General features: G+C 30.9%; 1 protein-coding gene across 1 annotated transcript in view; it reads left to right on the top strand.

Moving 5' to 3' along the window:
• Positions 1-22,688, top strand: part of LOC145335349 (NACHT and WD repeat domain-containing protein 2) — a 106,737-nt gene that overhangs the window by 68,738 nt on the left and 15,311 nt on the right. Inside the window, exons 31-52 of the mRNA XM_080181084.1 lie at positions 596-689; positions 2,569-2,637; positions 3,962-4,006; positions 5,601-5,676; positions 6,158-6,260; positions 6,618-6,709; positions 7,146-7,273; positions 7,888-7,988; positions 8,624-8,714; positions 9,356-9,438; positions 11,043-11,057; positions 12,810-12,872; positions 13,588-13,695; positions 14,116-14,182; positions 14,427-14,465; positions 15,996-16,067; positions 18,345-18,452; positions 19,604-19,744; positions 20,125-20,248; positions 21,201-21,320; positions 21,737-21,783; positions 22,287-22,368. Of these exons, the coding sequence (XP_080037210.1) occupies positions 596-689; positions 2,569-2,637; positions 3,962-4,006; positions 5,601-5,676; positions 6,158-6,260; positions 6,618-6,709; positions 7,146-7,273; positions 7,888-7,988; positions 8,624-8,714; positions 9,356-9,438; positions 11,043-11,057; positions 12,810-12,872; positions 13,588-13,695; positions 14,116-14,182; positions 14,427-14,465; positions 15,996-16,067; positions 18,345-18,452; positions 19,604-19,744; positions 20,125-20,248; positions 21,201-21,320; positions 21,737-21,783; positions 22,287-22,368 (1,868 nt within the window). The remainder of the gene's footprint in view (positions 1-595; positions 690-2,568; positions 2,638-3,961; positions 4,007-5,600; positions 5,677-6,157; positions 6,261-6,617; positions 6,710-7,145; positions 7,274-7,887; positions 7,989-8,623; positions 8,715-9,355; positions 9,439-11,042; positions 11,058-12,809; positions 12,873-13,587; positions 13,696-14,115; positions 14,183-14,426; positions 14,466-15,995; positions 16,068-18,344; positions 18,453-19,603; positions 19,745-20,124; positions 20,249-21,200; positions 21,321-21,736; positions 21,784-22,286; positions 22,369-22,688) is intronic.

The following is a 22,688-nucleotide window of genomic DNA, read 5'->3' as shown; positions in this document are numbered from 1 at the left end:
AGACCCATATGGAACTTAAAAACTCATTTTAGACTATAAATTGCGCTGACAACCCTAGCTGAATCTTCATGCCATTTCCAACAAGGTATAGAACGTCGTTCCAGCTCAACTGTGGTCCAAATGAGAGCCTCCGTATCAAAGGGTAGCGTTAAAGATGGGTGAATTTGGATCCTGCGGTTACTCACGTTCCTAAGCATATACCTATTTTGCTTGCCAGCTTTTAAAATTCAATAAAATCTTTAAAATTGACGATTTTATGTTAATTTGTTTAGAAGTTAGAATTTGTCCGGTCTTATTTGCCCCACCCTGTATATCTTTTTATTCGACTTTAATTTTCTATTCTTCTATTTTGGTTCTATTAGGTTAGGTTAAGTAAGGACAGTCCTGCATGTAGGGTTATGGTTTCGCAGGGTAAGAGTTCCCCTCAGGGGATAGAAAAAATATTGTAATGCTTTTTTGCTTATTACAATGTTTAGATTTTTCATATAAAATAACTTCCTAGTCTATTTTTTTTATCTTACTCTTTATCTTCTTCGCACCAACAAAACCTTATTTATCTTTCTTTTTTCTATTAAACTATTCCATTATGATAAAGGTATAATCTGAGAAAGTTTACAGAGCTTCCCTTCCAGCTTGTCAGATGTTTCAGATACAAAGATCTCTATGACAATGTTCTCTTCAATTACCAGGTAAAAATATGACTATACTGAAATGTAAAGAAACCGCATCCTAAAGCTTTCTATTGGTTGGTTAGATAAAATGTCATAATATTTCCAGTTTTGTTAGGCCCGAGTGACAAAAGCTTCACAAATGCTTATGCCAACAAAACTGGGCTTAATTTTATAATTTTCATTGAAAATTCTACACAATATTTGGCTTTATAAAATCTAAGTTTAGACAGTATTAAATTGTATTATAGTTATACATAAAATATGAAAATGAATCAATAGTCACATTCCAGTTCTATACAGTCACTTGCATTTGTTTAACCTTACCTAACCTTCACTTCCAAGAGAAATCGCCCCCTCCCCCCTCCATTAAGTGCCCCTAGGCCACTAATTTTATATAAATCATAATGCAATACATCATTTTCTATTTATTTCTTAAAATCATAATTTATGAACAAAAAATACATTTTGCTAAAACTGATTGCAATGAATAAACAAAATTTTGCAATTTGCACGCAAACAAAAATGTGCCAATTTTGTATTCTTAGAAAAATTGCAAGTGATGTAATTGTTTTTTTGCTTTAGACCTAGCAACAATAAGCAGGGAGGGGAGAGGGGGACATTGGGCTGTTTATTACACTAGTCCCCAAAGTTTTATAATAACATTTTTAGGGGCTTTTATGGAATTTTGATTGGTTGGTACATTGCTTTAATTGTCCAAATGTTTAAAACACTTGTAATCTACAGAAGGTGTAATTTTGTGAAACATTATTAAGGATGTATTTAATTATAATAATATTTTCAGGTGATTTTATTGAATTTTGATTGGTCATTAAGTTGAAGGTCCAAACGTATCAACTACTAATTGTAATTTATGAAAGGGGTAATTTTGTGTTTAATTATTGGGGATGTACATCATTTTAACAGGCCATTGCCTTATCCCTTTAGATCCCTACATAGCAACCATAGTAGCAACAATGTTTCTGCTTTGGAAGGAATAGTTAATATAAAGAAAATCTATTTTGTTATCAATTTTCATAAATCACAAACAAAATTTATAACCAAAGGATCTATATATCATGGTGTACTCAAAAGTAAGAATTTAAATAGATAAGACAATTGCCATAAATTGATGCACATCCTGAATGATGATAAACAAAATTACCACTTCTGTAGATAACATCTAGTGTTTAAAATGTTTTGACATTCAACTTAATGAACCAACCTATCAAAATTCAATAAAATTTGTTGGGCCAGTAGATAAGAAAACTTTATCTTAAAATTTTAGGGACAAATGTAATAAACAGCCCAATGTTCCCATCCTAAATTGATATACACCTTAATTATTTTCTAAAAAAAAAAAATGCCATTGATCTAGATTTGAAAGCTATACTAGGAAACCAGACTTTGTTTTTGATAGTTTTTATTGGTTCCAGGATCTTTAAGTTGTCTGAAGTTAGTTCAACTCAGGGAGGGAGGGGACATTTATTGACTTTTAATTGGTTGTTTCATTAAGTTAAGTGTACAAACATTACAACCACTCATTGTAATTTACAGAAGAGATAATTTTATGTTTCATCCATAGAGATTTACATCAATTTATCCTCCATTGTCTTATCCCTTTAGATCTCAGATCAACATAATACCTTAATAGTTATTTCTTACATCGTATTATAAACAGCTTTCTGCAGATATAAAATGCACACCTAGAGATGCCAACGGCATGGGCTAAAAAAAACATTTTTATATTCATAGAAAACTAGGTATAATACAATGCTAGACATTATTTTTTCTGTATGGCTGAGAACTGGTTCTAATCCACCGGATATTAATCGGATTCAAAGCGATATGGGAAAAATGATGATAAATTTTTTTTGTAAAATAAATATTTTTTTTGCAGTGGCTGTACAATAAAATGTGTGCATTACCCCTCCCAGAGGTACTCTGTGATTTTGAGGATGCAATAAAGGTAATCTTTTTTTGATGCATGAATTTTAGTAATATTTATAACAATTTTAGTTAACTCATGTTAAAATAATATTTTGCTACACTATAAAAACAAAAAAAATTTCCTAAATTTAAATTGAAACCAGGTTGATTCTTAAAGAAAATCACTGAATTGGCTATGGTAGCCAGGTCATGAAAATTGTTTTTGTAAAAAATCCTCCAAAATCATATAAAAAACTACAAAATTAAATAAAATCTTATATTAATAACCTTTCTATGATTTTAGAACACTTTTCTTGAATAAAATATATCTAAGATAAAATGTACACTTTTTCCAATAAACAAAATGCCAAGAAAATGTAAAATCTCTTTAGTTTTTTTTGCTAAGAAACAAGCCTTTATAAACAAATTTGCATGCTTTTGGGAGGAATGTTTTTAAAAACAAAATAATAAACGAGTAGTAAGTTTTTTGTCTGAAGCTTAAGATTTCAATAACTACTAAACTGAGGTGAATTCTTAAAAAAATCTTTTGCCCCAATAAAATTTTAGTGGGGCAAAATTATCCACTCTAAATTTTTAGTTTGCCTCACTGATTTTAGTGAGGCAAAAGTTTTTTAAGAATTCACCTCTGATAAAGGACCTGGAATAAATTCAGACTATTTTATATTTAGAATTAACCCCTGGGATGTTTTTGGAAATTGTTTGCCTTATACCCCTTTAAAAACAGAGTCTCTATATGCTAGGGACGTAGCCGCTAGTTAATGATAAAGTTGCTGTAATAGTTATTTATTGCCTAGTATGATAAACAGTTTTCCGCAGATATTAAAATGAAAAATTGTAATATTAAAACCAATTTTGTTAGACCCGTGAAGCCAAAGGCCGGTGCTGGTTTTAATTTTATGATTTTTATTTAAATATTTGTGGAAATTTGTTTGTAATACGATCCTATGCATGATTTTCAATGTGGTGCGCTGAGAACTGGTTCTAATCCAGGGATATTATTCAGTTTCAAAGCCATACTGATAACTGTTAAATTGCTTGCATAATATTTAATGCATTATTTTGAAAACATGGATTTGTAATCAAAAGTAAAAACATGATAAAAAAACAACAAGATTGTAAAAATATCTTTAAAAATTATTAAGTAGTACATAATTTGTAAAAATATAGTGGTTTTTTGAGAAAAAAATATATAAACAACAAGCTACACATATATAACAAAAAAAACATTATAATGCTTAATATAATACCCTAAAAACATATTTAGAAAAAAAACATGTATAAATATAGTTTTAAGCTATTTTAATTTTATGGACCGCTGGCTTTTGATTTTTAATAATTTTCAGAATATTCGCTTAGACCGTCACAAGATTCCTATTGTTTCCTCTAAGGTTAGGTTAGGACATACACGATACCAAATATGTGGACTAAGTAAAAGGTTTATAGATTATAATAATTGATATAGAATAACTGGATATTGTGACAGGGAAATTTTTATGGTCAATTTAGGTTGCTAATATGCTAATGGTCAGGGAAGGGGATAGGGTAAAGCCATAATGAGTGGAGGATTGAGGGTATAATTTATTAGCCAGCTGGGACAAACTTTTTATAAGGGTATGCAAGAATCTCTCACAATATCCATGTATTCTATATCCATTATTTCCATTGACAAGAACTTTGTTATTGAGAAAAAATTGGGATGTAATTCTTTCAGAAATAATATTCTGTATATGATTACTTAGATGTGGCACCAGATTTTTATGTACTCTAATAAAGTAATACTTCCAGCTGGCTAAAATAATGATACCCACCAACTGCTCCTTTTACCCAATCACTTCCTTCCTACAGAAGGGATGAACTAACCAAAAAAATGAGGTCCATATTAGCCACCTGAAATGACAAAAAAATATCTAAGTAAACAAATATCAATTGGAATATTTAATTTTCTTTTTTTAAGTTTATTTTGATTTAATGCCTTTTCTTCTGCAACTTCAAAGTGAGAATAAAATCAATATTAAAAAGGATAATGTCTCATAATTTTTCAAACTACAAAGTAATTTTGTTAATTCTAAAATATTTATCTTTTACTATTTCCACAGTTTGTCATAGTGTGTAGAAAAGTTATTTATCCCATTGTATCATAGGCAGCTTGTCTATGATATGTCTATAATACAATATGATACATGATTTTTCAGTATGGCTGAGAACCGGTTCTAATCCACCGGATATTAATCGGTTTCAAAGCCATACTAGAAAAATCCCTACACACAGCACTAGGACTTTGTGTGCTTATTAATTGTGGTTGTTTCTAGATCACTCCAGACTTTTGTACATTTTTATATCATTATTATGAGTATGTATTTAAAAGTTATCATGTAGATTTATATTTATAATGTAATTTAGATTATACTTTAATAATGTATTGTTAGCCTTAAAAGGACTCTTAAGAGTTTTTTTTTTTTAAAGACAAACTCTCATTATTATATCATAGTTGTCAGTTGAGAGTTGATTATTGTAGTAATTTAAGACCTAAAGATTTTTAGATTTTTATTAATGTTTTTGTCCTTTAAAAAAGTTTTCAAAAACTCGTCTTTTTCAATTGTTTATTACAAGATTCTTTTGTATATTGCCATTAATATCACAACTCAAATTAATGTTATTGTAATTAAGATTTTTTCACCACTTTAAGTCCAAAAACTGGCTCTATATGTATTATAGTTATTTAACATATTGTATTTTAGACAGCTTTCTGCGGATATTGAAATCTTAGATTAAAACAATAAAACCAATTTTGTAAGCTTCGAGGGGATGAAGGCCAGGACTAACATAATTGGTATTAATTTCATGATTTTGATTTCAATGTATGTGGAAACTTGTCTGAACTGGTTCTAATCCAGCGGATATTAATCTGTTTGAAAGTTGTACTGGAAAAAATATATATTTGTATTATTAAATCTAATTTGTTGTTAAGTTTAATCTTTTTAGAATATTAGAATTGATCCCCACAAGACAGATACTATTCACAAGGAAATAAGTTTGGTGGCTGATTCTCTCAGGCTTGGTGAGTTTTTTTTTTAAATTGTAAATTATGTCTGTTACTCTAACAATCCTCCTTCTCCCAAGTCTTTAAATGTTGTGCCTGTTTTTGTATTGTGGCTTCAACCCTTTAAAAAAGTTATGATTAATGAAGAGGTGGTGCTATTCTGAAGTATTATCCTGGAATGCTGTCTTCCTAGTTGGTTGAACTTATTATTATATTAGTTCATTATTTAACCCCAAGGTGGTGCTATCCTGGTATGTTATTAGCACCGTTGTTGGACCTTCATATTATTATATTAGTTTATTATTTAACACCTAGGTGGTGCTATACTGAAGTATTATCCTAATATATGTTGTCAGCCCAGTTGGTGGGACTTCATATTAATACATTAGTTCATTATTTAACACCTAGGTGGTGCTATACTGAAGTATTACCCCGGTTTGTTGTCAGCCCAGTTGTTGGGACTTCATATTAATACATTAGTTCATTATTTAACACCTAGGTGGTGCTATCCTGAAGTATTACCCTGGCATGTTGTCAGCCCAGTTGGTGGGACGTCTGCTACCAGAAATTGAAACCAGTGATAACATTAGAAATTTGCTCAGGTGAATAAAAAAATTTTCTTCATAATTTAAATTGAAAAAGTAAGACATAAAACCATAAAATTATGGACATTAACCAAAAGTTACTTATTTATCTAGTTAACTATACATTGAAACATCCTATTGCTGTGAAATGTGCAAGACATTTTCAGTAAGAGTATCTTGAACGCCTTGGCTAATAACACTCCGCAAGTCACCACATTGCAGTCATACTTCTAGACAAAGGTTGTGCAATCTAAGGGTTGGTTGTCTCAATGGTGTTACTTTACCTAATAATCAAATAAAACAAAACATTGAATTATTAAATACCTTGTTAAAGTCAAATATACAATAATTATAAACCAAATTATTTTTGCTTAGACAATGTGATGAGGAGGGAATCAAGCAGAATGCCCTGGTGCCAACTTACCATTGCATGCATACCCCGGGTGGTCCATTAAAATATTCCTTAGGTAAGTATACCAACATACCACTGTATGCATGCCCCTGGTGGTCCATTGAAATATTCCCTAGGTAACTATACCAATATACCACTGTATGCATTCCCAGAGTGGTCCATTGAAATATTCCCTAGGTAAGTATGCCAACATACCACTGTTTGCATACCCCGGGTGGTCCATTGAAATATTCCCTAGGTAAGTATGCAAACATACCATTATATGCATGCCCCTGGTGGTCCATTGAAATATTCCATAGGTAAGTATGTCAACATACCACTGTATGCATACCCCGGGTGGTCCTTTGAAATATTCTCTAGGTAATATTTGATTATTTTCATTGCATCAAAAAAAGTGCTGTTAAGAATTCAATATTCATAATTTATATATTAATAAAGAAACATACCTATAAACTTTTTTTTAAAATTAGCTTAACTTGTTGATTTTCTAGAGGGCCATCAGTTTGCTATCTTTGCCATGAAGCTGACTTCAGACAACAGATACATCATTTCTGTGTCCAACAAATTCTTGACTTTTGATGTGGTCACCTCAGATCTGGCTAGACAGGTTTATCCAAAGGTAAAATTGTTTTCCAATCAATATTTTATTTGAACTAAAGCTGCTCTATAAAGCTTTTCAAGAGTATGATATACTTCATGAAACTGTTTTTTATGCCTATAAAAAATGACCAATGATAGGCCAATACACATACTAAGTTACCAGTATATATTTTAATTGACTAATGAAAGGCCAGAATGGCGCCATTTTTTATAGGCACCATGTAAAGCTTTTACTTACATTTATATGATCAATTGATGATAAAGATGCTTCCTTTATCTAACTAATGGCCCTTCAAATCTATATGTAAAATAATTGAAAAAAATGATTATGTTATGTGTTTAAAGTGTAATTACATACTTTTTAGTTATGATTATACAGTTGCTACGTTTTCTAAATTGTACGTAACTCCTACAGAAATCATAATGCAAAGATTTCAATGAATAGGACAATTCTAACATACGTAAGAGCTAGCCTTTACAGAACGACCCTACTTATAGAAAGGTTTGCTATATAAAAAACAGGAGAGAGGAGACATTGGACTGTTTTCTTACTTATGTGTTGTGTTAACAACTTTAGGGACTTTTATTTAATATTTATAAATAAATAAAATAAATTATTATTTATATTATTAGGTTGAAGGACTGATGATTGGGTTGGAGTTATCTCCTGATAACAAATTTGCTGCTGCTTATACCAATAACAATCAAACTATTCTTCTTAACACTTTAATCAGGTTAGATATTAGTTTTCCAATATGGCTTTGAAACTAATTAATATCCGATGGAAAAAACCAGTTCTCAGCCACACTGAAAAATCATGTATCGTATTGTATTGTATCCAGTTTTCTACGAATATAAAAAATGTACAATCATAACATTAAAACCAGTTTTATTACCCCCTGCCTTTGGGATCTTAGGGCTGGCAAATTGGTTCTAATCTTAAAATTGTACATTTTTATATCTGCGAAAAGCTGTTTATAATACGATGTGATAAATAACTATTATTTTTTAATCTTTAGATAAAAGTAAAAGGATGAGTGTCTATGTGTAGCAAAAGATTTTACTAACCGCTAAAACTACATAATTATCCTTTTATGTAAGCTTTTCATATTTCTCTCTCCTTCCTATTTCATATTTCCCTTCAGATACAAAGTTTCAAGCCAACACTACGCCTCAAAAATATCCATTTTTCACTGTATAGAGGTCATCAATGCGCCTGAAAGTTTAGTGAGTTCCTACTCCTAATTATAATGTTTAATTTTATTTTTCATTAAAAATGTTCTACCTAACTATCTTGGAAGTATTGCTAGAGAAAATCTTGTAAATGTCGTCTTATGAAACTTCCAACACAAAAAAATATTATTTTTAGTGAGTTCTTTATCATTGACAATCCACTTGGAGAGGGGGAAACAGTGTTGGGATTGGTTCTTCTTGATACACATCTGGTTATTTACGGACAGGTAAACACTATTACCTTATATATGCCCCCTAGAGGCCCCTAGGGGCACTTGAGGGGGGTGATTGACAATCCACTTGGAGAGGGGGAAACAGTGCTGGGTTTGGTTCTTCTTGATACACATCTGGTTATTTATGGACAGGTAAACACTATTACCGTATAAGTGCCCCCTAGAGGCCTCTAGGGGCACTTGAGGGGAGTGATTAACAATCAACTTGGACAGGGGGAAACAGAGCTGGGATTGGTTCTTCTTGATACACATCTGGTTATTTATGGCCAGGTAAAAACTTTATTCAAAAGTAACAGGATGTCTACCTCTGTTTACAATGTCTAAATAATATCTGTAACTGCTTGACCGATACGGTTTTTCTTAGTTTACGAAAGATATAGATATATTATGATACGATACATGATTTCTCAGTCTAGCTTAGAAACGGTTCTAATCTAGTATCTAGATATTAGTTGATTTTAAGCAATTCTGGAAAACGTATTTAACCATATTTTGTTTCAAGCATACATGGTGTGTGTTTGACTTGAAAGTATAAACCTCTGGATACTCACAAGCTTGATGTTGAATATATATTATACAATACATGATTTTTCAGTATGGCTGAGAACCAGTTCTAATTAATTCTTTATATTTAGCATACATGGTGTGTGTTTGACTTGAAAGGAAAACCTCTGGATACCCACAAGCTTGATGTGGAAGGAGAAATTCTCAACCTAAAGTAACTTTTTCAATTATTTTATTCGTGGATATAGAATATATGGATATTATGAGAGATTCTTGCATACCCTGATTAAATGTTTCTCCCAGCTGGCTAATATTACAATAGCACTCCTCCCCCCCCCCCCCCATCCCTTCACCTGACAAAGAACGTACTGACCAATATCTGAGGACTATATTTTCAAGTTACACAATATCCACATGTATTCTATATTCATTTAGTTTTCTGTTTTGTCGCCTTTTGACACATATCATGGTGCTTTTTAAAACTTTTGATACATACCAGTCTTGTGTTCATATAGTTTTGATTATTATCATAAACTAGCTTTCTTTTAGTAGCAAAACTACTCTACTGTGTTGATATGTCAAGTACTCGGTTTTTAGACTTTTTATTCTGTTCCAGTTTAGCTTTTTACCTTTCTTCTTCCCTTTTTTTTAACTTTTTAAATTATTTTTACAGTACAGCTTCAAAACCGATTAATAAACGACGTTCTGGGCCATACTAAAAAATAATGTATCGTATCGTAATGTAGACAATTTTTCGCAAATAATAAAATTAGAATTTTAAAATATCTACTAATCTTGTTGGCTTAGGTTAAAAATAAAATGGAATTTATCTTCAAATATTTCAAATTACTTATTCAGTCTGTCTATAATATAATACGATAATAGTTATTTCTCGTATCGTATTATAAACGGCTTTCCGCGGATATAGAATGTACAATTATAAGATAAAACTAGTTTTTTTAGCCCCGTGGTGCCGAAGGCACCGGCTAAAAAACTAGTTGTAATCTTATGATTGTACATTTCTATATTCGTAGAAAACTGGATATAATACGATGCTAGTTTTTTCGTATGGATGAGAACCGGTTCCTATCCACCGGATTCTAATGAATACGAGAAATATATTTTCCTCCTTCTTATTCCTTTCTTATTTATTACATATTTTTTTATTTTCTAATTACAAATATTCTTTCAAAGTTCTTTCCTTCTCTTATTTATTAATTCATTATTCATCAAGTTTTGTGTAAGGACCTACAGGTCAAAACAATTTCATTTAGCATGTGTTGTAAATTTATAAATAAAAAAGTTTTTGTTTGTATCAACTATTTTTGAACATATAAATTTGCTATTTTTATAAATGAGATAACTTTACATTGTTGTGTCTTTAGTATTTTACAAAAAAAAATTCCAGATATAGGGTTAAAATGTTAAATCCTTCAATAATAATTCTACAATTTTACTAACAACTTTTATGGAGTGATCTAGGGATTGGGCAATTGATCTAAAATACCGTATTTTGGCTGTTTTGGACTTGAACTAATGCAATTTTAATTAAAATGGCTAATTGTTGAAAATTTTGGGAATAGCATATAGAATACCATTAAAAGAATTATTTCTCCTAGCAGACAAAAGTACTAGCAAACAATAGAATTGAAAACAAGTTTAATTTGGTTGGTTCATTGTCCCATCCAAGTTGTTTATAGAATAACTGTAAGAAATTGATTCTGTAGCCTATATATAAAATAAGAAAAGTAGGTACAATCCTATAAAGTCTAAGCTAATATCTAAAAACCTAACAATGTTAAGTTATCTTTGATTTAGAACCTTGGATCTCAGGTGGGTTATCACATATGATCATCAATAACAAGTTGGAATCAGGGTTTGGCAGCAGCTCATCAGCTGCATGATAGCCTCATAGGGAAAATCAAACTTATACAATGGGGCTCATTTTTTCGCGTGTTTTCCATAAAGTTGCTTGTAACCTTATAGTCAAATGCGCTTATTAAGTCAAGAGCATTTGAATAAAAGTCTACTCTAAACTTTACAGATAATACACAAAAACTGACCACCATTTAAAAATCAGCTGGAAGTTTAAACATGACCCAAATATGTTAATAAGTCTTTTGAAGTCAATTTTCAAAGCATTCAAACAGGTTTCGATTTGAGGCTTAGTCATGGCTGACGTGGGGTTGACGAGCCCTGGTAAGAATAGAATATAAATGGACACACTTAGATAGCTAGTTATACAGTGTTTTTTTTTAATAAAACAAAAATATTGATTGATTTAACCACCTTGGGATTGACAGAAATAAAAAATAAATGCCTGATTTTCCACATTGGTTTGGGGTAATTTGTATCAGAAAAAAATGTTTAGCAATTTTGCTGTTTTTTTTCTGATACAAATAAAATTAGATACTAATAATTAAATTCTGACAACCGTAAGTGGATAAAACAAAGCATTATTTTTGTTCCATTAAAAATATACACACTGTATTTACACATTGTTACTTGTCCTGTTATGCTAAATATTTAATTATTGTTCAGTTTTTAAAAAGAACATTTGATGAGACATCATTATTACTGCTAACTTGAAATGACTTAATTTCAAATTATTTGTCTCTTAGAATGAACTACAACTGTTTTTCATAATACTGTCTTTTTGAAAATTAAATCTATTATGCAAAAAGTGTCATAATGTTGTTAACATTGTTATTTACACCCAATTAAATATCAACTCTGTTCAAGGTACACTCTTTGATTTTAACATTGTTTTAGTAAAGTATAGTAATTTTCAATGTATGTTTTAAATGGTAAGCATGATTAATATAATGTAAAAAATGCCCATAAGTAGTACAGTGATGAAAGTGAAATATAGAGAACTTACAATAAAAAGGATGCTTTCTTTTATGTAAGTTTACAAATATAAGTAGTCATAGAGCAGCCTGTTTTGAATAATTAAACATGTCTTAAAGACAAAGGAATCTAAATAAGAAAAACCTGAAAACTATCGTTTATAGCAAATGAGAAATTAAATGTTTGTTAACTTTGTCAGATGGATGGACTGCCCATGATTGCATGACTGATAATTTTAATCTATTCTGAAAAAAATGAAATGGCTGCTGTGATGAAGCTTTGATTACAATTACAAAACATCAATATGCATGTATGTAGAAGTAAAATAGAGTTTTAGGAAACTTCTATTTGTGTGCAAGAAAAATAAGTTAATATAAACATGTTTAGAAATTAAAGAGTGTCTCTTGTTAACAAAGTAAAATATTTAGATTAAGTTGATATTCTTTGAGTAGTTAGTTTTTGTAACTTTAACTGAAGCTAAATGGTTGGCTGTGAGCAATCAATATTAGAAAGAGCACAACCTATTCTATAAAAATCTGTGATACATAATTTCCATTCATTCATAGATAGCACACAACAGGATAAAACTAGCCTTTAAATGAATTTTAAAAGCATAATTAAGTACACCAGCCATTAAGCTTTCAGTTATTAGGTTACCAACAAAATACCTTTCTTAGTTTTTTTTCTACCTAAAGAAGTGTCATTTTATGATTATTTGTATGAAAAATTATTTAGAATGTTGGACACCCTGGACAGTTACTCTATAACTTCATGGACAGGACAAAAAACAAATCCTAAGTATTAATTTTTTTTAAGCAGAGCTGTTTTATAATCAGGTTATGTCTGTACTTTTGTTTGAACATGCATTTCTCCATACACATGTCTTACACTGTTAAGTAGATTCTAGGTGCACTTTCAAGATAGAATTTTGGAGAATAAGCTAGATTTTGTGAGTTTAAGCTAGATTTTGTTAGAATTATTAGGAATTTGTTAGGAAAAGATAGATTTTGTGAGTATAAGCTAGATTTTGTTAGGATAAGGGATACTTTGTGAGGATATAGAAGATTTTGTGAGGTTAAAGAAGGTGATTTATGTCCTCCTTCTCAGTAAAGTAGGGAAAAAAAATTGGTTTTAGCTAGATTTTGTTAGAATTAGGAAGAATTTGTGAAGATAAGCTAGATTTTGTGACGATAAGCTAGAAGGAAGAATTTGTGAGGTTAAAGATGATTTATGTCCCTTTCTCAGTAAAGTAAGCGAAAAAATGTTAGTTTTGTCCATTTTTACTTATCTGATAAAAATTTTGATAATTTTGTTCCTTACTTTAAAGGCACTTTCTGCTCTTTTCAGGATCAACTCCATTTTATTTATATAATCTGGATTTTTTAATAGCCTGTACAGAAATATCAATAAATATTTTTACATTAAGGATTTGTTTACAAACAGTAAAGAATAAGAAAGAAGCAGATTTTCTAATAGCCTGGACAGAAATATTAATAAATATTTTTACATTAAGGATTTGTTTACAAACAGTAAAGAATAAGAAAGAAGCAGATTTTCTAATAGCCTGGACCGGAATTGCTGTCAATAAGAAACAAACCAAATGCTTTATTTGTGAGGCAATGTAAGTTTTTCAAATTAGATTTTTAACCAGGTTTTATAGCTCATTTTTTCTGTTTCTCAGATTAAATAAAAATTTAAGGAAAGGTAATTTGCAAAAAAAAAGATATATTTAAATTTGTAATCTAAATTCTAATTACATAGAAATCAATCATATTCCTTAATATATTTGAAAACACTACATCGCCTTTCTCTTTTAAAATGAATTAATTCCCTTCTAGTGAGATGTTTCACACAACCCCCCCCCCCCCTCAACATTAAAAAAAGTTTATCATCCTTGTTTCTGAAAAAAGAGCCCTTTAAAGTTAGGTATAGGACATAAAAATACTCCCTCTTATTCTTAATTTAAAAAACGGGGGGTACAGTGCTTGACAGGCACTTTGAGGGAAAGCACCAATATTTTTAATATGATAATTTATGTTAGGAACACATATACAGTAGCAGAATATGATTTGAAAGATGGGGCCTGGAAAAAGAAAAGAGAATTAGCGGTAAGTTGATAAACAATTAATCATATTGGATTATAAACAGTTTTTCGTGGATAATATATAAAAAAAAATTAAAGATTAATTTTAGTACGGTTCCAATCTGATTCGAGGCTATAATGGAAAGATATGATTTTAATAGAAAATTATTAATCCCAAAATAATAAATTTGCTTTTTTCCATCTATGTGTTAGACATATTAATTTTTTTCTTTACCACAAATGAAATTTAAATGATATTTTTTATTTAGGAAAACAAAGAGCCTATATTGATGTTGAATATGTCAAAGGTAAATATTATTGCTTCTATCAAGCTTAAAGAATAATGGTACAAAGAAAGAGAGGTAATCAGGCTCCGCCAATAGAAATTCCCTGTGAGAACTAGGCAGACCTGCTATTGGGTAGAAACTGTACACATTTTGGTATGAAAGGCCTTATTCTTTTTATTTCTTCCCAATAAAAAAGTCGGCTATAAACGATCTAATTTCTTAATTAAAACCCATAGATCAATTTGTATCAATAGTTTTCAAATTTAGTGAGCGATTGATGTTAGTAATACTACTTCTTAGTTTTTTATAGATTTTTATATGAAATAGAAAAAAATTGGGAAAAAGCCATCAAACTTAAAATATAAAAAACAAGTCTAATCCCTTTCCATTTTTTATAAGTGCAATTTTAATTTTGAAATTTATTGTCACAATGCATTTTTTAAAAGCTAATAACTTTAGTCCAAGTTTTTAGAGGATTCGCTAAAAAGGTGGATGAAAGTAACCCTAATATGAAAGATTGAAAAAATATGGCATATGATAATTAGGTGTTTTTTCTTTTCTTTTTTCTTTTGTCAGTTTATTGTATATTTACGCACTGATATCTTCCAATATGAAAAAAACTTCAAGCCGATATTAACACATCCTGAAAATTGATCATAAATTATTATTCTATATGTTGACAAGATCTTAAAAGACATACCATGCACAAACCTATTTAATTTTCTTTAATATCTTCTTTTAATTAAAGAATCTGGTTAGCGTATACTTATTAAAATATTACATGTAAGTTCTTATTAAACAAATATTTGATTACTATTTTTAAAAGATAATGTTAGAATCTAAAATAATTTTCTCATATGCAGAGTACAAAAAAATAAATTGTTATGTGCAATATTATTTGTAATGTTTATAAAATGCTTTAATAACTAAAAAAATCTATTAAACTAGTTTTGGTTCTGAATAAACGTGCGGCATTTAAAACTTAAAAAAATTTTAATTTTTAAAACCATTTAAGATACTACTACCTTATTTGTTTTTTTATTCTTTTCTAACAGAAAGATTTTAGCTGAGTCTAATGAGGTTTGAACTGTTACAATTTCGTAATTAAGAAACCATCTAATAGTTCCTTTTTCATTATGACCAATTTCTTTACTATACATTAGTCTTCTTTATCTCATAATTCTATTGCTTAAAGATATGCGTCAATGAAAAAGAAGTTTTAAATCTGTCTGTTTGTGTATGTGTTCAACTTTGTAGGGAAACTAAGTAAAGAATTCATGATTTTTCTAAAAATCATTAAAATCTTTATCCACTAAACATCTGCTCTTAAAATCAATTTCCATCTATTATTTTTAGTGTTTCAATACTTAATAATTTTTATACTAAACTAGCGGCTGCGCTCCTAGCATCTAGAAGCTATGTATTTGAAGGAATGCAAACGGGAGAACTTGATCTGCTTGGTAGTTAACGAAATATTTAGCTATGGACAATAAATCTTACTGCTTTATATCATGTGATAAACAAGGATGTATAAATGCATGTAATATTTAGAATGAGAACTGGTGCTACGCTACTGTCTTGACGGGATTTAAACTTTGGAATGTGGAATCAGAAGAACATCAGGTATTTGGAACATGGAATCAGATGTTCACCAGGTATAAAACTTTGGGTACCTGTCTAATTTGTGTACCTGTGCTGACGGGATTTAAACTTTGGAATGTGGAATCAGAAGAACATCAGGTATTTGGAACATGGAATCAGATGTTCACCAGGTATAAAACTTTGGGTACCTGTCTAATTTGTGTACCTGTGCTGACGGGTTTTAAACTTTGGAATGTGGAATCAGAAGAACATCAGGTATTTGGAACATGGAATCAGATGTTCACCAGGTATAAAACTTTGGGTACCTGTCTAATTTGTGTACCTGTGCTGACGGGTTTTAAACTTTGGAATGTGGAATCAGAAGAACATCAGGTATTTGGAACATGGAATCAGATGTTCATCAGGTATAAAACTTTGGGTACCAGTGTAATTTGGGTACCTGGGCTGACGGGTTTTAAACTTTGGAATGTGGAATCAGAAGAACATCAGGTATTTGGAACATGGAATCAGATATACATTAGTTATGATACTTTGGGTACCTGTCTAATTTGGGTACCTTTGCTGACGAGTTTTAAACTTTGGAATGTGGAATCAGAAGAACATCAGGTATAAAACTTTGGGTACCGGTGTAATTTATGTATGTTTTGACAGGATTTAAACTTTGGAACGTTGAATCAGATATATGTACATTAGTTATGATACTTTGGGTACCAGTGTAATTTGAGTACCTGTGTTGGCAGGATTTAAACTATGGAATTTCGAATCAGATGTACATCAGGTATAGAACTTTGGGTACAAGTGTAATTTAAGGACCTGTTTTGACAGGGTTTAAACTTTGGAATGTGGAATCAGAAGAGCATCAGGTATGAAGCTTTGGGTACCAGTGATATTCAATTGGATTCAAACTTTATGTTTATGTTTATGGAATGTGGAATTAGATGTACATCAGGTAAGAAACTTTGGGTACCAGTGCAGTTTGCGTACCTGTGTTGACAGGATTTAAACTTTGGAATGTGGAATCAGAAGAACATCAGGTATAAAACTTTGGGTACTAGTATAATTTGGGTACCTGTGTTGACAGGATTTAAACTTTGGAATGTGGAATCAGAAGAACATCAGGTATAAAACTTTGGTTACCGGTGCAATTTGGGTACTTATGTTAACAGGATCTAAACTTTGGAACGTGGAATTATAAGAACATCAGTTATGAAACTTTGGGTCCCAGTGTAATTTGGGTACATGTGTTGACAGGATTTAAACTTTGGAATGTGGAATCAGAAGAACATCAGGTATAAAACTTTGGGTACCAGTGTAGTTTGGGTACCTGTGTTGACAGGATTTAAACTTTGGAACATGGAATCAGATGTATATCAGGTATAAAACTTTGGGTACCAAAGAAATTTGGGTATCTGTGTTAACAGGATTTAAACTTTGGAATATGGAATCAGAAGAACATCAGGTATTAAACTTTGGGCACCAGTGTAATTTGGGTACCTGTGCTTACGGGTTTTAAACTTTGGAATATGGAATCAGAAGAACATCAGGTAGGAAACTTTGGCTACCAGTGTAGTTTGGATACCTGTGCTGACAGGATTTAATCTATGGAATGTGGAATCAGAAGAATATTAGTTATAAAACTTTGGGTACTAGTGTAATTTGGGTACCTGTGCTGACGGATTTTAAATTTTGGAACATAGAATCGGAAGAACATCAGGTATAAAACCTTGGGTACCAGTGCAATTTGGGTACCTGTGTAGACAGAGTTTAAACTTTGGAATGTGGAATCAGAAGAACATCAGGTATAAAACTTTGGGTATCAGTGTAATTTAGTTTAATGGACGTTAAAAGCAATAAAGTAACGTGGTTGTAAGCTTGGGTGAATACCAGTGCAATATACAGCCCCATTAATTTTTTGATAATTTTTGGTTTGTATGTCATTTTGGCAGATCATCAGTGTTTCATAACGTTTATATTTCTAGTCTTTTCTATGTCACATTTTTTCTATTGATCCATATTTATCCTATTTAATTGTCATAAAACTGCAATATCATTTTATAAAAGTAACAGGGTGTTCTGTAGCGAAGGGCTCACTTACTGCTGAAGTACATGGTTATCATAAAAATTATTGTAACTGATTTTTAAAAAAAATTAATAGATATATTTAATTTAATTTCTAACTCACAAATTGTTAAATATGATTTTTTTGGCATATCATATTGTTTCATGTACAAATATGTACACATTTAATATGCTTAATGAGCTATATAAATAAAATTATGCATAAACAATATATTTCAGGAGCTATTGCTACCCAATGGAGTACGCAACATCAGCAAGAAATTTAATGAATCCAACAATCTGATACTCTCATCTGGAGACAGGCTGGCAGTGGCTGGAATTAGACAGGTATGAAACTTTGGGTACTAGTATAATTTGGATACCTGTGTTGACAAAGTAATGAATCCAACAACCTGATACTCTCATCTGGAGACAGGCTGGCAGTTGCTGGAATTAGACAGGTATGAAACTTTGGGTACCAGTATAATTTGGTTACATGTGGTGATTCCTTATATAATACTTATATATAGCTCCTTATATAAAAGAAACAGTATGTCTGTCTGTGTGTACTGAAGGATCTTGTTAACCGATTTTCCTTTACAGTATAGCTTCTCATAGGGCACTGGCATGATTACCTGGATGTTGCACCAGATTTTCAAGTACTCTAATAGAGTCATACTACCAGCTGGATAAAATAAAGATTAACCCCCTCCCCTCTTATTAGATAAACAAACTGGCCAATAAATGATGTCCTAATTAGCAACCTTAATATAAATTTTCCCCTGCCAAAATGTCCAATTATTCTATATCCATTATTGTAGGAAGTCAAGAAACAAGAGTGTAGCAACTCTATAATAGTTATTTATCCTATCGTATTATAGGGAGCTTTTTGCGAATATTAAATTGAAAAATTATAAAATTTATTTAAGTTTTATTAACCCAGAGGGGACCGAATACTGAGGTGGATTCTTAAAAAACATTTGCCCCACTAATCGCTTAATGGGGCAAAATTGTTTTTGTGAAAAATCCACCAAAATCGCATTACAAATCTACAAAAATTAAACAAAATCATAGAAGGGTTATGAACATAAGATTTTATTTAATTTTTGTAGATTTTTTTATGTGATTTTGGAGGATTTTTCACGGATACAATTTTGCCCCACTAATCGATTAGTTGGGCAAATTTTTTTTAAGAATCCACCTCTGGTCTAACAAGACTGCCATTAATTTTACAATTTTTAGTTTAATATTCATGAAAAATTGTCCGTAATATGATGCTATACATGATTTTTCAGTATGGCTGGAAATCAGTTCTAATCCAGCGGATATTAATCGTTATCGAAACTATACTGAAAATTATTTTCTCCTTGTAATCAGGAACTATTGGTATGGAGTATGAGTTCTGGTGTGCTTGTCAAACTTTCTATATCCATTGTAGGAACTATTAGTATGGAGTATGAGTTCTGGTGTGCTTGTCAAACTTTCTATATCCATTGTAGGAACTATTAGTATGGAGTATGAGTTCTGGTGTGCTTGTCAAACGGCTGAACGCGCATTTCCAGCGCATTGTGGAAATTAAAAGTCTGGTTGTTGGATCTGAAAATTCTGTTCTCACATCATCTATTGATAGGAGTATAAAGGTAATGTAAAGTTGCGCAGCTACTCTTTAACTAGGGTAACTACATTTGTATGTCAGTTTTTTCGATTATTTGTGCATCTAAATGGTTCTACCTATATATAAACAGTTTTTAAAATTATTTTGATGTTTAACTAAAATATTGCTTCACTTACATATAGGATATTATCTTTGCTGTTTGTTGGAATATTGATCTATTTCAACACCATGAAATTGAGTAACAAGGTTTTTTATCATTATTATCATTAAATGGTTTTACATTTTTTATATTAATATCTCAAATAATTTAGAATACCCCAACAATATAAAGTTATTGTTTAAATACAATTATTAATAGTCATGATGTTAGGAAACAATATTTTTGCTTTTTTATTGCTATTATAGGTATGGAATCTCAACTATATATTTGAGAAAGAGCATCATATAGATAAACACGAGCTGACCATTGATTCCCTGAGTATTTCTACACAAGCTGGTATAGCTGTTGTGGTTACAAGAAGTTGTATAGGTAATCTTTTGTATTTCATACTGCCATTTTTTTCTATGAGTGGATAGTGGTGTGCCTCAAGGTAGCATTTTAGAACCAATCTTAATTACATGAGTTTTACTACTCAAGCCTGTATAGCTGTGGTTGTTACAAGAAGTTACATAGGTAATCTTTAGTTTTGCTTACTGCCATTTCTTTTTATAAATGAATAGTGATGTGCATCAAGGTAGCTTTTTAAAACCAATCTTAATTACATGAGTTTTACTACTCAAGCTGGTATAGCTGTGGTTGTTACAAGAAGTTGTATAGGTAATATTTAGTTTTGCTTACTGCCATTTCTTTCTATGAGTGGATAGTGGTGTGCCTCAAGGTAGCATTTTAGGACCAAGCGTAATTCACTTAGTATCTCTAGTAAAGCTGGCATAGCTGTAGTGGTTACAAGAAGTTGTATAGGTAATCTTTTGTATTTCATCTGCCATTTTTTTCTATGAGTGGGTAGTGGTGTGCCTCAAGGTAGCATTTTAGGACCAATCTAGATTACCCAAGCTGGTATAGCTGTCTTAGTTACAATAAGTTGCTTGTGTAATATTTTATTTGTAAAACTTCTGGTGACTACCCTCAAGGTATATTTTTCAAAATTAGGTAGTTTTTTATGCCTAAACCCTGCGGGGATCCTCAGTACCCAATATATCCTAAAAGTAACTGGATATATGTTTGTCTATCTCTTTGTTTATGTTTTTTTTTCTCTATGTAAGGATCTAGCCAGGAGATGAATCAATATGGCTCCACTTTACAATGTAGCTTCTTATAGTTTTAGGTCGTTCAAATTTTGGGAGAAGATACTTTCAACCCCCTAGAAAATTGGCCTTTAGAGGCCTCAAGAAGCAAAGTTGCTATTATCATATAATTTCATATACCAACGTCCAACTTAAAATTTTAGAATTACAATATCTAAAAAATATAATTATTTTAGGTGTATGGGACTTTATGACTGGGAAGCAGAAGTTTAAGCTTGCCAATGCTGCGCTGGGTGCTATTGTAACACATGCTCTTGTTAATAGTGATGGAACTTATATTGTCGCTTCAGAGTCAGGTAACGTTAACTCAGTGATCTAAAGGGACTAAGACAATGGCCGATAAATTGATGAACATCAACAATGATAATACACAAAATTACCCCTTCTGTAGATTGTAAATATTTCCTATACCAATGAGCATCCATTAAATATGTTTTGTAGGTAATTTTAATTTGTGAAAAGTTTCATAACTTTTATGTAATAAATATAACCTTGATTTATGAACAATCATTCTTGATGGTGTTTTCATCATTTTTGCATAACATGTGTCTCCCAGCTGGCTAATATATCATTACACTCCATCTTATACCTTTAACCCATCCCCTTCCCTGACCAACCATGGTGGCATGTATTAACCAATATCTGAGAACTAAATTAGCAACTAATATTCCACTGTCACAATATCCATGTGTTTTAATATATCCATTATCAGGTGATGTGTTGTACTGGGAGTTGGAAACTAAGAAAGTGATTTTCCAGGTATGTTCCTTAAATAAAAGTAACTGGATGTCTATCTGTGTTTGTTCCAAAGGATCTTGGTAACTGCTGAACCAATATGTTTATACCTTTGCAATGTAGCTATTTAGCTTTTCATATGTCCTGGAAAGGTTTATAACTACTATTTTGGGGGATTCACCAGCATCCTTTCAAAAGATATCTACCCTAGAAAAAACGCTTCGTCTGCTAGAAATTCCTTCTTGTATATTTTGAAGTTGAATCTATCATAAAGTCTGATTGTCTGTCTAGTATGAAATTATATCATCAAAGTCTTTACATGAGTTACCCCTGTTTATAAGCTTAGATATTTTACATTATCTAATGTATAATAAATAAAAAAAACGTCCATTTGAGGAGGTAAAATTCATAATCCTAAAATTTAATTAAACTTTAAAAAAAATTAATAAATAAAAATACAATATTTTATTCATTTACGGCTTCCAAACTTTAATACGATGCAATAAACAACTATTATCCAATTTTAGGAGAAACAAGAGAATATTCAGCAGATATTTTACTACAAAAATGAAACCAGATGTGTTGTAGTTTCTAAGAAGGGAGAGAGAGGTAAAATCACATTTTTTAGTGTTGACTTTGACTTTTTGTTCTCATGTATAGGAACGAAATACCAACATTGGATGTGAAGGTATTATTTTTTGGCATGATACCTATATGAAAACTAGCATTTGATTTCTACCTAAGATATGCAGAATAGTTTAAATTTGTCATCCTGTCTAACCCTCTTTCTATCAGTATGACTTCAAACTGATTAATATTAGCTTGATTAAAACCGGTTCTCAGCTATACTGAAATATCATGTACAGTAATGTATTACAGACATTTTCCAGGAATATGAAAATAAAAATCATAAGTTAATACTAGTTTTG

The sequence above is a fragment of the Acartia tonsa genome, chromosome 13 (genome assembly GCF_053477335.1).
Source record: "Acartia tonsa isolate MP-2025a chromosome 13, ASM5347733v1, whole genome shotgun sequence".
In the NCBI taxonomy this organism is placed as follows: domain Eukaryota; kingdom Metazoa; phylum Arthropoda; class Copepoda; order Calanoida; family Acartiidae; genus Acartia; species Acartia tonsa.
Note: the sequence above shows the minus strand (reverse complement) of the source record. Positions and strands in the feature narration are given on the sequence as shown.